The sequence below is a fragment of the Delphinapterus leucas genome, chromosome 14 (assembly GCF_059928025.1).
Source record: "Delphinapterus leucas isolate spDelLeu-1000000601 "Yukka" chromosome 14, BTC_Dleu_Yukka2, whole genome shotgun sequence".
NCBI classification, from domain to species: domain Eukaryota; kingdom Metazoa; phylum Chordata; class Mammalia; order Artiodactyla; family Monodontidae; genus Delphinapterus; species Delphinapterus leucas.
In genome coordinates, this window is record NC_143142.1 from 38,267,826 (window position 1) to 38,282,827 (window position 15,002).

Genomic DNA, 15,002 nt, shown 5'->3' on the forward strand with positions numbered 1-15,002 from the left:
TTTAAAGAGCAAAAAACATGTAATTTTCTGAATCTTTTCCTCTATACCTTTGATTAAAAATCAAGCAATAAAAGCAAGAAGAAAAACTATTAAGAGATTTAGATTATTTACAAATACTATTCTTAAATTATGACAAATTTTCCCAAAAGCTAAACTCCCAAGAAATTTCCCATACTTCTTTGGTTATCTTTAAGATTCTCTAATATTGAACGCAATTTGAAATAAGTGGGTTATTTTGGCCTGATATCATAGATGCAAATTAAAAAAAGTTAAAATGGTTTAATAATACTTAACCCATAGTGCTTTCTTCCCCCTCAGGTTAACTTCACATAAAAAGCACTCACAGATCCAACATACTGACAATCTTATGCAGATTTTAAATTAATATAAATAAAGGTTACACATTTAAGATTAACTAAAGGCCATTCTTTTTTTTTTTTTTTGCGGTATGCGGGCCTCTCACTACTGTGGCCTCTCCCATTGCGGAGCACAGGCTCCGGACGCGCAGGCCCAGCGGCCATGGCTCACGGGCTCAACCGCTCCGCGGCCTGTGGGATCTTCCCGGACCGGGGCACGAACCCATGTCCCCTGCATTGGCTGGCGGACTCCCAACCACTGCGCCACCAGGGAAGCCCCTAAATGCCATTCTTTATATAAAACTGCTTAAATCCTGAACTACTGAAAATGACTTGAAGAATTACATTTAAGTTACCTTAGGCATTCAATCATGCGAGAAGCAATTTTCTTCCGACGCATCATGCTGAACACCCATATGCGGCTGATCCCACAGATTGCAGGCTCTGGCAATGTTGAGCAGCACCAGGCTTTTTGCCTTTCAAATCTGACTTTTTCTTCTTCTGACCTGATAACTGGAAGTTTTTCTTCTATAACTCTGTAGCCCTATATGTAGCAAAATAGGGGGAAATTTTAAACTTTATTTATTTATATTGGAGCAGAGTTGATTTACAATGTTGTGCCAGTCTCTGCTGCACGGCAAAGTGACCCCATTATACACAAAGACATTGTTGGAGGGGCGGGAATTTTAAAGTGGGAATATTGTTAAGCAACTGTCTAGTACTGACTTTAGTGAGGAGGTCACTACTTTTGTCTGGCTGCTTTTTTTTTTTTTTTTTTTGCAGTACACGGGCCTCTCACTGCCGTGGCCTCTCCCGTTGTGGACCACAGGCTCCGGACTCGCAGGCTCAGCGGCCATGGCTCACGGGCCCAGCCACTCCGCGGCATGTGGGATCTTCCCGGACCGGGGCATGAACCCGTGTCCCCTGCATCAGCAGGCGGACTCTCAACCACTGCGCCACCAGGGAAGCCCCTGTCTGGCTTCTTAACAAACTATGGGAACCACTTACGCTTTCACCCTCATTTTAGGAAATAAACAGACCTGGATCTACATTCTGTTCTAACTCGCTAGTTACGTGACCATGAGATAAAGTTACTTAATTATGCTCTGGGTTCCTTACCAATAAATTGGAACTCTCCACCACCTCCTTCAGAGAACTGCTGAGATTAAATAAGGAAATATATACAAAGCAGCCTGCCATCACAGCTGGCACATAATAGGAACTGAATGCTAATTTTCTCTACCTCCCATATCCTAGGACCAGCAAAAGGACATGTTAAGAACTTGGCAGTCACAACTGTTTCCGGGCCTGCTGCCATAGTTCTAGGGTTCACAGCTGTGCAGGAACTAGGATGAGGGATGGCAGAGGAATCAAGAGTTAAAAAGGTCCTTTCCCTATACTCTTACCTCTTAAAAAAAAAAAAAAAACTCTAAGAAAACATAACATCTCTTCTGCCAGTCTAGTGGCCAAAAAGGGACATGGCTAGCCTTCTGATGGGACGTGGTACACAAGTTAAAACAATCAGACAACACAACTGAGAGTTAACAAAGAACAAACAAGCAAATATTACACAACTATGTTCTAATCTAAACACTGCTACAAGTCATTTTTGGAACTAGGTAGAATAAAAATTTAAAAAACACAAGGGTGGGGAGTTCCCTGATAGTCTAGTGGTTAGGACTCAGCGCTTTCACTGCCATGGCCGATTCAATCCCTGGTCAGGGACCTGAGCTCCCATAAGCCACGCAGCACAGCCAAAAAAAAAAAAAACCCAGAAAACTACAAGGGTTTACTGAAGAACATTCATTGTGAACAACAACCACCAAATACAAAACACTGTAAGAAACAGTCAAAAACAAGACAGATGTCTGCAATTTCTTTTAATGCTTAGTCATTTGCCAAACAGATGTAAGAATGCTCTATCATAAAATTTGCAAATATCTTTGTCACTCTGTGCAAATCTGACTTCAAATATTTAATTTCCCTCATCTAATTAACTTCATTTGTTTCAATCATCAATTTTGTCTAAAAACTGATACTTCCCTCAAGTCGGTATCTTACTATTAACCCTCCTCAGGAGTAATAAATCATGCTAGTTGGAGTGAAATTAAGGGGGGTGAGTTGCTAAGGACAATCCTTAAACACACAACAGTTATTCAATACACACTGAAAGCACTTTGGCATTCAGGAAAATCAAGCATGACATTGTTGATATCTCTTAAAAGTGGGACAATCAAGACCTATCAAGTGGATAAATGATAAAGCAAAGAATAAATCCACTGCAATGAAAAAATAAACCCACACAATTTGTACTATGCAAAAATTAACTCAATTACAGTATGGCAAGCTTCTATGAGTTAGTCATTTTATATCTAATTTGTATCTCCAAACTACTTTGTCAGCTATTTATTTAAATCAAATCTGTAATTACAAACAGCAAGATTCATAAACTACACAATTTCAGGCTGAATTTTTTTAATGTAGCTTAACATATGGAAATTAACTCACGCAGATTTGTTTTGACTTTGTACTTTATTAGAAAATTTTATGATGAAGCATCCACTTGCAGGCAACTAAAAGATACTATTGTTTGTTTTTTTTGCACAATTTGGCTCTTAAATCAAGCCAAGTCCTCATCTAGAGCTCAACCAAAGAAGTGGTGATCCACTGCAGGAGTGCGCAACTTTTCATAAAGGGCCAGGCAATAAGTATTTTAGGCTTTGCAGCATACCTGGCCTCTGTTGCAACTATTCAACTCAGTCTTTGTAGTGTGAAAGCAGCCACAGACAATATGTAAGCAAATGGGCATGGCTGTGCTACAATAAAACTTTATAAAAAACAGGTTGGATTTTGCCTTCAGGCTGTAATTTGCCAACCCTTGATTTATTCCAGCACTGAAGGGACTGAGACAGACATTACGTTAGCAGCCAACAAGGAAACTTCCCGAACAAAATTTAATAGTACTTTTGAGTTACAGAATTTTTCTCTTATACTTTATACTGACTTGAGAAACTAATTCCCATGCAAGATACAACTCCACTGTAGTAAAGAATTACACACAGGAATTCTTGCATTCATACTCTTCCTTACATAAAACGCTGAAAAATTTACCAGGATTATGTTATTCCTGTAACTCTTTAAACACCATACTACATACGACCACTCTTTAAAAATCACTTACCCATTGGATATGTTCTGCAATTAGGCAACCAACTACTTTTTTGTCATTAGAAATAAAGAGAAGTGTTTTTGTTCTGGAATAGCACATTAGTGGAGCCTGCTGGAAACCTAAGTCATTATCAACCATCTCTCTAATCTCGTCAACCTGCCAAATAAAGAACAATATTTTTTTTAATAACAAAAGCATTTTATATATGTAAAAATATACTATTTCAGTTCAATAAATTGAGTATATTATTCCAAGCAGGATATCCTCTGAAGAGTGCTTCTGAATGACTGTCCTGACCAATAAATGTTTTTCAAGCCCTGTGGACCAATTTGCAAAAGGAGGAAAGAATGGAGAGTAATGTCAAGCCCAGCAGTCTGGGAACAACAGGAGTGAGAGCTCCTACAATAGGTAATAAGAACAAAGACTTCCCATTAGAAGGATCATGGGTTTGAGTACTGGAGAGAACTTCACTGGAATCTTCGCCAGGCAAGCCACACTTTTCTTCTTCGCAAGGCTTAATGAATACTCTCATCAGTAAAATGCAGGTGAACACAGAGGACAGACATAAATGTTTACTCCTTATCAACCATTTATAGGCCAGACATTATGCAAAGCACTTTATCAATATTATCTCATTTAAATCCAACACCTCTTAGAGGCTTACAGTTTCTTTTGCATATAGAAGAAATAAAATTCAAAAGTAACTTTCCCATGTCAGACATGGGACACCTAGAACCAAAGAGCTGGGATTTCTGGGATTTGAACCTATAATGTTAATATGGCATCGGACTGCTTCTTTCTGTTACCTCCTAGAATTGTGGTCAAGGTCAAATACGGTAAGCTCAAACTTTTATAGGTTCTCAAAGTCAAGATTTTTGTAGGCACCCAAACATTAGTTCCTTCCCCAGTTAAAAAATAATCTGCAAATATTCAGTCCAATAAACATTCATTTGTGACACTAAGTTTAAAATGCAAATAACACCTAAGAGGGTTAAGTACTCACACCTCTGACATGCAGAACACCATGTAATACATCCCTTATTCAGTGATGAAAACTCAAGTCCTCCTAATCCTAGAACAATACCCCACAATACAATACCTGACTCAGTTACTAAAGGCAAATGACTCACAATTCCTTAGATTTTAATTTTTAACCTATTATGGGTTACCAACCAGTAACATACTGAATTGTAGGTTACTAAGAGTCTGTCCTGAGAAATGAAAAAAATGAGGAAATTAGAATTTCCTGTGGAGTCTTGGTAAGAAATGTACGGACGCCACATGCAGTAAAGCAAAGTACCCACTGTGCATTTCCAAATGATAACAGTTGGAATTCCAAAAATTCCATAATTTAATTTTCATTTAGTCAGTTACTAATCCAACATTAATTCAACAAGTATTTGTTTCTGTGCAAGGATCAATGTTTCAAATACAAGACAGGTTTATGAGCCATTCTAAATACTACTGTCTACACTGTTCAGCAGTGGTAACATGGGAGCTTATTTGAGTAACGGGGATTGTTCAGTTATATATTCAGGGTACCCGAAAAGTCAGGAACCACAGGATAAACTTATACAAATGATCCTTGAACAACACAGGTTTGAACAGGACGGGTCCACTTTTACATGGATATTTTTCAATAGTAAATACTTCAGTACTACATGGTCCGTGGTTGGTTGAATCCGAAGATACAGAGGAACCTAGCACACCGAATTATATGTAGATTAACACTGCCTCCCCCAACCGTTGTTCAAGGATCTGTAAGTGGAATGTTAGCTATATTTTCAAATAACAGGTTCAAAGTGTTTTTCTTCAACCTCCCTTTCAGGTGAAGTATTCCTAAATTTAAAGAGGTCCAACTATTAACCTGAGAAAAGTAAATAAACTGCTTTCCTTGTGTTTCTAGATATGTTGAAAACACTCTAGTTTAATTAAGTTTTTCAGATAAACAATCAGACCCATTGCTTTACATTATGAGGTACTTCTGAAAAAGCATCTGGAGGAAAAACATTTTAAGTATATTATTTGAAAATGTAATTAATATATTCATTAAAAATAAGTTTGTCCTATGGTCTCCTGACATTTAGGGTACTCTATATAATAAAATGGTTCCAGACTTCATTATCTCTCTGGTTCATTTCTCTGAACCCTAAATTGGACTAAAATCTGGCTCACAGAGGATTTTAAGTTTTCTCCATTACATTTGTAAGTCAAAATATATCTTATTTTCTACCTTAACATTATGATTACTTCATGTTTAACTTAAGGATAACTATGACCTACTACTAGATCCCCTTCTGCAATAAGCTTTTATTTAGAAATTTACTCAGAATAAAATGACATTTATTAATTTTAATTTTACAAATTATGATTCAGATTTTTATTTTAATTTTGATTCTTGAAATAATTTATGTGGCATTATTCATTACTATGCCTTCATACCATCACTCAAATTACTGGTAATATGAGACAGTAATCAATCAATCCACTAAAAATTCATTTCACTTATGCTAGATACACTACAAAGTTAAAGCATAATTTTTCAGTTGGGTTGTGACTAAATGCTTATTTCTTGTTTTCAGAATTGGTTTTTAAATGTGTTCTGCCAGCAATATGTTATACTCTTAAAATTAGCTGCAAAATTATACTATTCATTCTGTGTGAAATTTCACTGGAAATTTACCTTTTTCAGGGCATACTTTGGGTCTTCAGGAAGAACCATTATTATCCTGCCATCAGGATATTCAGCTAGAATTCTTTCTTTTTTCCAACCCTAGACATATATATATAAAAAGAAGAATTAATTTCATTTATCACATTTCATACATCATATTCACGTACAATAAGAAAAATATATCAATGTGTCTAAAAATTACAGACATGGAAAAGTATATGCTCGTTAATATTTAATAAGACATGATAAATCAGGTAATTTGTATAATAGGTATAATACAAGCTAATTTCTCTCTACTATTCATTCAGAGATCTAATACCACAATAGCATTTCTAATTTATCATTTCCCATTTTAAATTAATTTAAAAAATCACACACCAAAAGCAAGCCCCTTAAGGTCAGTGATTCCCAGAACCTAAAGGATAACTCACCCAGTTTCTTGATAAGAGAATTAAAGTCTTAAATTTCTTTGGAACATCGTTACCTCCACAAACAAACACTCATGGTTTTATGTCTGGCATGCCAAAGACCTCCAGGAGGTTTTAAATGAACTGATTTGCATGCAGTAGCCCAATATGTAAGGAATAGTTTTTATTCTTATTGATCACAACTATCAAAGTCACAAGAAGGATACTATAAAAATATAACTACCTTCTAAGAATCTAATAGGGAAGGAGAGGCTACGTTGTGTGTATCTGAAGTTAAACATACTCAAAAAAAGAGAGGTAATAAACTCTTCTTCAGATCCACACTCGTGGTGATTAATGAGCAGAACCTGCATGAAAAAAAAAACAAAACAAAAGCCACTTAAATCTAGTAAGATGGGACTGAACCAGAGGTTAAAACTAGGAGCTTTGAAGTTAAAAATAAGTACAGAAGGAATGAGCTTAACTAGTTGTTCCATTTGTCTTACCCAACCAACTTTAAATAAAAATGCCTTTCAAGAAGCAATATGTACTTCTATTAAAGAAAACCAGCATCTTCTTTCTGAGATTTGTTTGAGAATATTAAAGCTCAATGAAACCAAGAAAAAGGCAACTATATTTTTTAAAATACTATGGCAAGTCTGAAAGGAGGTTGATTTTCTTAAATAATCCAGAATGGTCTTTTTGGGAGAGGGCAGGATCTTAGCTGGGGACAAAAAGTCTAGAAATAAACTTGGTATAAATCACAATTTGGATTAAAGTATTTAAAATCAGAATTTGTTTAAAAAATAGAGCACCCAAAGGTAAAGTAAAATTCAGACTATAATTATGATGGTAATGCATTCCCAAGATTTGAAAAGAAAAAAGGAGCAGAAACAATAGTCACAGAAGTCATTTTTTTCAAACTAGAAACGAAAATCTGAATCATATCCAGATTTGAATATAGGTAAAATGCTTTTACAAGGAATAAAAGATATCACCCTCTTTAAAAACAAATTTACATTACTATGTTATTTTTGGGAAAAGTTTTCAAAATAAATCTATTTCACATAAAATGAAAATGGAGACTTTTCATTTTAAAAACTAAACGACAAATTCAATGAAAAGCTAGAATTTAAGTAACCCCAACTTATAACAAAGTCATACGTCCTGAACTGAATTACCTAAAGATAATTTGATAAGCTATTTTCCTACTGTCTTTAAAAATAACAATACTGGTCTAACATCATTATATTGCACCGTAGGCACTAGATAAAGTATTTTGCTTTACTGACTTTTTAGTACAAAAACTTTCTCTTGATACAAGTTGAGACTTGCATGTTCACGCAGGAAATGTTATCACAGTTGGATTTGATACAATTTTTAAAAATGTTTTAAGTATGATTGTTTTTTCATGTACATGTATAAGCAGCAGGAATTGCAACGGGCAGAGTTATTACTGCTTAGGTTTCTAATGTTTATGAAGACAGCATATTTAAGTGAAAACTTTTTAAGAGTTCTGGAATAAAAGTTCAGGGTTTAAATCCCATTTCTTGGTAGTTACTAGCTATATGGTCTTGGGCAAATCACTGGAACTCTCATTCTGTTTCCTGACCTAGGCTATGGACAAAATAGCTGTCATCACATACATTACTTAGGAGTTTAGAGCACTGCATTTAAGAGATGATACCTCACAGAGAGCAGCCACTCAGTAACTCCTAGTAACTTCCACTCTACCTTCCTAATGGTATCAAACTAAAATCCATGTACTACTTTAAGAAAACACAATTAAAAAGTCCCCAAAGTTAAATACGACAATAAATTCAAATCTTGGACAAGGCAAAGATGAAAGAACCAAGTTGGCTAATATCTGTCAAATAAGATAATAAAGACATTTATATGCTTCAACTGCAGTTAACTCTTTCCTGGAGTCAATAACCACATGATCCTCCTATCTTTAGAATACTTAGATGAGATGAAATGTGTCTGCTACTTGAAACTGAGACAGAGGTGGAGGTTTTGGGAAAGGTAAATGCAATTCAGAGGAAGAACCAAATAGCCACAGCTTTTTTTTGCAAAGATATAAATTTCAATGCAGTGCATTTACACCTTTCACCTTCAGCTCTAACATGTTACACATATCCCTCTGCTAGCAAGTGGTATTTTCCAAACCCCAAATATTCTTAATTCACCCATCTGGCTACTGAAAAGCAGAACGCTTTACACTGCTGATAGCAATCAATTATTTTTTTTTTTGCCCCAACCCCACTGTAGTTACTCTAGACTTCAGAGCCTAAAGAATGGAAGGGGTTTTTCCTCTTTTTCCATTTGAAAAAGATTACAATTAAAAACAAAATACATTGGGTGGTGAATATATTGATGTATACAATTGTTGAAATTCATCAACCAAACATTTAAATCTGTGCGTTCAAGTTATATATGTTCATACTAATCACTTTCATAAAAGGTTGAATGGAAATACCCATGAAAGAATACCCTGAAAAATAAAACCAGTAACCAGCTTTTCAAAAAAATTATCAACAAATATGGCAAGGAAAAAAAAAAAAGACCTAGAGGGAGAACCTTTAGATTAAGAGATTTAAGAGACATACCAACCAATGCAACATATGGACCTTAATTCAAACAGTATAGAAAATTACGAGATATTTGGGGAGACTCTGAACCCTGAGGGAATATCTGATATTAAGGAATTAAATTTTAAAGGTGTGGTTATACTCTTTAAATCCTGTTTACGGTAAAAAAAAAAAAAAAAAAAAGAGCAATCTTTTCATCTTTTGAAAATACATATTTAAAAATATCCACTAAAATGATAATGTGACACCTGGGTTTCACTTTAAAGTAATTAGGAGGGGTGGATGCAAGAAGATTTCCCATGAATTGTGACTTGTTAAAGCTAAGTGATGAGTACCTGGGGACTCGCTGTTTGGTGGTGGGGATGTGGGGCGAGATGGGGTAGACTATTTTGGAAAGTTCAAATCACCCATTGTCAAAACTGTGCCCAAGGCCCAAGGCTTGCTCAAATACCATTTACTCAAACGTGAAAAATGAATGTCAAATGAATCCAGTCAGCAGAGTGGTTAGACCTGAGGCTGGGAAAAGCACTGACTGCAGTGGGGGCACAGAGCGGCTTCTGAGATGCTAGTGGTGTTTCTTGTCATGTGGGTGTTCACTTTGCAAAACTGCACCATTAAGCTGAGCACTCATTATTTGGGTACCTTTCTTTACATGTTGTATTTCAATTAAAATTTTACTTAAAATTACTAAAGGAATTTGAAAAACAGACATTTTTAGTTCGACAGCAAGTCTAACACTTTTTATATGTTGAAATAGATATATTCTAAATACCATCTCTTTTTAAAAAAAATTTTAAGTCTTCAGAAACAAAAGTAAATTAAAATTAGCTCATTCAAAATTCGGTCACATGCTCTTTTGGACAGTACCCAAGGCAGAAAGCATAAAAAACTGCAGAAAAACTGCATAAGAGAAACAAATTATAGACTCTTGAAATATAGAAAAATATTTTGTTGAAATGAATTTTAAAAGTAAATATGTACTTATATTTTAAAAGTCAGCAAGGACATACACCAAAATATAAACAGAGGTTATCTGAGTGATTTAATTTTTTTCCTTTTAGTTTATCTGTATTTCCTGTTTTTTCTACTTTAATAAAATGTTATAATAAAAGTATTAATATACTTTAACTACCCGCAAGCAGCTGGTTTTAATTCATGTTTGGATACTTTGCAAAAATAATCTTGTATTAACAACAATAATGATAAAGATGTGTTTCCATGCCCTCTCCAGGCACACCCCCTTCCCCGAATCTCCATGTGTTCACCAACCCAAAAGCTCTCTGAACCCTGTCCTTCTGGGTTTTTTGGAGGCTTCACTACAGAGGCAGAATTGATCAAATCATTGGCCACTGGTAACAGAACTCAATCTCCAGCCCCTCTCCCCTCCCCAGGATCAGGGTGTGAGAACTGAAAGTTCCAACCCTCTGTAGTCGGTTCCAACCCTCTGTAGTCGGCTCCACTGGCAAACAGCCCCCGTCCTTGGGCGAGCTCCAAAGGTCATCTCATTAAAGTAACAAAAGACACTTTCTCCCATCACTTAGGAAATTCCAAAGGTTTTGGGAGCTGTGAGTCAGGACAAGCACTGAAGATGGGGTCAATTATTTCTGAGCTAAATTTATTGTACACACAATATATTTTGTTGAAATTCAAATAAAATAATAAGAACCTAGTCTATTACTCATGGACCCTAGAGCCAACTACGTCACTCACTGGCTGTGTGATTTCAGGCAAAATACATATCCTTCTTTCTGCTGTTTCCTCATTTATGAATTAATTGTAACTACTTAGTGATCTGCTAAAAGAACTAAGAGTTGTTTAATATGGGTAAAATGCTTAGAGGAGTCCCTGGTACACAGAAAGACCTTAACTAATGTCATTTCTTTTCCCTCCTAAATGTAAAATAAATTAATTTGTATCAATTTATTTACCCCAAAAAAATTCCTCTGGGAATTAAAAAACATGAAGATATCTTATATGTTGATTTGTGTTCAGTCAACCAGGCATGAATGATATAATCAGTCTATTAAAGCAAAATTAAGCACAATGCTATGTGAAGTTAACCTTCAAATCCGTTAGCTGTATTTATTACTACTAGAGTATTTCAAGATTCATCGTTTCCCATTTTAAATGACTTAACCACTAAAAGCTAGCCAACCTGTTTAATTTTTCAGTTTTAAAGAAGGTATTCAGAAAAACGAAAGTCCCATGACACAGTGGGGTTTTTTGATTCATTAAGTGAGTCAGAAATCAAAGAATATACACAAGAATTTGTTTTGTTTTAGAAAAATCTGACTCAATTCTACAGATGTTTTATAGACTTTTCATTTCGTAGGTATGCTATGATAGCAGGATCTCCTCCAGTGTACTTTTCTCATTCTCTGCAATATTTGAACTGAACAGAAGCTAGAACCCCTAAAAGCTTCTACTCCTCCAGTAAAACTATTTGTTTTGATAAATCCTGTATCCTGTATCCCACGACCAATTTTCTTTGATCCAGGGATTAAGCTACAGGGATCTGGAGTTTTGGGATGTCTAGACTGCTGAGGCCTACAACGAGACTTACTATAAATATAGACCATAAGCTCCAAAACGACTAAGACTTTGTTTGACACACACTATAGCCCAAGTCACAGCACTGAAAATTAAGTAACCAATAAATATTTTTGAAACGCTGGAGTGTGCCTGAAGGACTAAAGCCTATTCATAAAATCAAGAACTTAACCTCTCTGTCTTAGTTTTGTAACCCATAAAAGAGGAATGAAAACTACTTCACTAAGTTACAGTGAATTAAATAATACTTACTGAACAATTACAAAACTTAGTTATAGCTGACAGAATGTGGAAGGTAAAGAGGGGGAGAATGCAGTCACCAAGGAGTCAAATATCATTTATAAATATTAAAATTAAAGGCAATCAACAAAACTAAACATCAAAATATAGCTAGTAAAAACTGGGAAAAGAAGATTTTACTAAAACACATTTATATACAGCTTGAGATATATATATATATACATATAAGCTATATATACAATGTTGGAAACACTGAAAAAGACAAAAGTGCTTAACCAGTGGAGAATGAGACTGGAAACAGGGTAGGGAAAAAGGAGGCTTTTTTTTTTTCATTTTATACCTTACAATTCTGGAAATTTCCATTTCTAGGTACACATACTGCTTTTATAAATTTTCTTTTAAAAGATGAGTTGAAGAATAAAAACTTTGAAGGCCACCCTTTAATTCACCTAAATTAAAATCTTTTCTAGGAAAAAAATGTGAAAGGAAAATTTTCTCCACAATGGAGGTTTGAAGAACAAATGCCCTTAAAAGCACATGTTAAAAGAGAAGTATTTAAATATTCTTTCTTGCAAGTAATACAATAATGGTATATAAGAAAATTTTTTCAATAATGCCTTTTCATAACTAAGGACCATCTGATTCTGAAATACAATTTTTAAAATTACTTTGGAAGGAACTCAATGATTTACAGAGCAATATCTGTTTTCAACAGTTATTTTCCATTTCTCTAACATCCCTGTCATGTGTATATATGTTTTTTTAAATTATAGTTTTCACCACTTCCTGAGAAAAATCTAAGTTCTAAGAAATAGGTTTTTATGAGAGGTGCTTAATATGTTCTGAACAGCAAAACATTTTCATGGGTAAAATGGTAGAATCTTAAAACTACTTGGAGTTTTAATAGCTTCTGATCAAGAAAAACAAAAATCTAAAAGAAAGAGAAGTGACGAAGTCTGGTATTTATTAAAGTCACCCAATTTATAATTCAGGAGAAAAGTCTAGAGCTCAGCTAATTAGGTATTTTTAATACATGGCAGTAACCTTCTGGACTAACTTGCTGGACTAACCAATGCTTAGTTTTCCCTGGGTAACAGAAGCTGATGCCTGGGGCACACTGACTGTCAACCAGTAAACAACTACTTTGGAATTCCAAAACTAAGTGACGTGATTACCAAGAGTCATTTGTTTGTTCCTAAACTTGTTTATGCCAATTTATTATTTTAACTATAAAATGCAATCAAATAAACTGACAAAATTATAGTGCAGGGACTTCCCTGGTGGCGCAGTGGTTAAGAATATGCCTGCCAACGAAGGGGACACAGGTTTGAGCCCTGGTCCGGGAAGATCCCACAAGCCGCGGAGCAACTAAGCCCGTGTGCCACAACTACTGAAGCACGTGCGCCTACAGCCCATGCTCTGCAACAAGAGAAGCCACCACAATGAGAAGCCTGCGGACCACAATGGAGAGCAGCCCCCGTTCGCCGCAACTAGAAAAAAAACCCGCACGCAGCAATGAAGACCCAAGGCAGCCAAAAATAAATGAATAAACTTATTTATTAAAAAAAAAAAGCACAGGTATTTGGGTCTGCATCTCCTCTTTGAAAAACGAGAGTGCAAAAATAGTTGTTTTAATGAAAGTTAGGCAGGACACTCTGGAAAAAAGCAAATAGGCCAAGTCTCTTTTAAAAATCATAAATGCAACAAGAAAAATTCTATACCCAGATTCTCAGGTCGCTCTGCAATATTTAAGTTCTTCCTCTATATTTTTAAAAGTACATCATAAAGGATGGCTATGGGTGTGATTTATATGAGGAAAAAAACAAAGCTAAACTAATTAGAGGATCCATACTCAAAGAAACAGCTTCCCCCCGTCAATTACATTTAACATACATTGACAGGCTTCAAATTATAATAAAATGTTTAAACTATGTAATGACCCTATAGAAGACATTGTTCTTTGCCCATCCCAAGCCATTCTTTCCCATTCTTTTTTTGACCATTTTGTTTGGGGCAGTAATATGTGTATTTTCAACAATAAATTCCAAATAGTCCAGTGTTTCTCAACAGGGCTGTTGCTGGCACTTTAGGCTAGACATTCTACCTTCTTTGGAAGTGTCACATGCATTGCAAAAAGTTCAGTACCCCTAAACCCTGCCCACCAAATGTCAATATTCTCCACATATTTCCAGATGCTACCTAACAGAAGTTATGTAATAAACACCCCATTCCCCTACCTTGAGAAACACTGGCACAATAAATCATATTCTCTTACTTCTTTTTGACAGATTCTTACATTCCCAGCTCTCTTGCAGCTAAAGGGTAGCTAGCTACCAGGCCTAGTTCTGGTGAATGAGACATAGGGAACTTTGCAAGAGCTTCTGGAAAATTGCTGTTCTTCACTGATAAAATGAAAAAACCACTTGAGGGACTCTTTTTGAAAGAATACCCACTCCAACCAACATTCCTGCTTTAAATCTGAACATGGTATCTGGACTATAGGAGTTTACTTTATGGACCATGAAGTTACAGCTATGAAGCTAAAAAGTCAACACACTAAGGAGAGAAGGGCACTGAAGGAGAAATACCCAGTGTTCATGTTGGGTATTTTTAAAAAACATTTTTTTGATTGTTGAACTGCTGAATGGAACAACCCCAAGACTATGTATCTCCACACTTCTTCTTAAGAAAACATGTATCCTTATGATTTAAGCTACTATTGGTTGGGTATTCTGATACTACAGATCTCCACTTGAATCAACTTTTTTGATTAACTGACCCAATTTTCCCAATTGTGCCAGTTAAGAAAACTTCTGTAATTACATCATCAAATCTATTACTATAGGAATAATATTTCTCTTAAGGTATACTCGGGTCAGACCTAACTAAAAGTCATATGAAGAATTATGAGATTGTTTTCTCTGTCATTCTCAAATACTAAGAAATCCAAAACATCCCTTTATTAGGATTCATCAATTAAGCACTTTTCAACTTGTAGCAATAATCTCCCAGTAT

At 35.4% G+C, this 15,002-nt stretch overlaps 1 protein-coding gene across 14 annotated transcripts in view; it reads right to left on the reverse strand.

Annotated features, from left to right (window-relative positions):
* Nucleotides 1–15,002, reverse strand: part of ESCO1 (establishment of sister chromatid cohesion N-acetyltransferase 1) — a 93,395-nt gene that overhangs the window by 26,233 nt on the left and 52,160 nt on the right. For 11 of the 14 annotated variants that reach the window (XR_016387598.1, XR_016387600.1, XR_016387599.1 and 8 more), the window contains 3 exons: nucleotides 6,209–6,298; nucleotides 3,538–3,681; nucleotides 713–900 (listed from right to left, as the gene is read on the reverse strand). Coding sequence is in view for 8 of the 14 variants with exons in the window: in XM_089894975.1 (XP_089751101.1) it covers nucleotides 713–900; nucleotides 3,538–3,681; nucleotides 6,209–6,298 (422 nt within the window). In the remaining 6 variants the exon portion in view is untranslated. Of the gene's footprint in view, nucleotides 1–712; nucleotides 901–3,537; nucleotides 3,682–6,208; nucleotides 6,299–6,850; nucleotides 6,975–15,002 lie in introns of those variants that run through there. The other 3 variants (XR_016387602.1, XR_016387601.1, XM_089894976.1) reach the window with 3 other exon arrangements.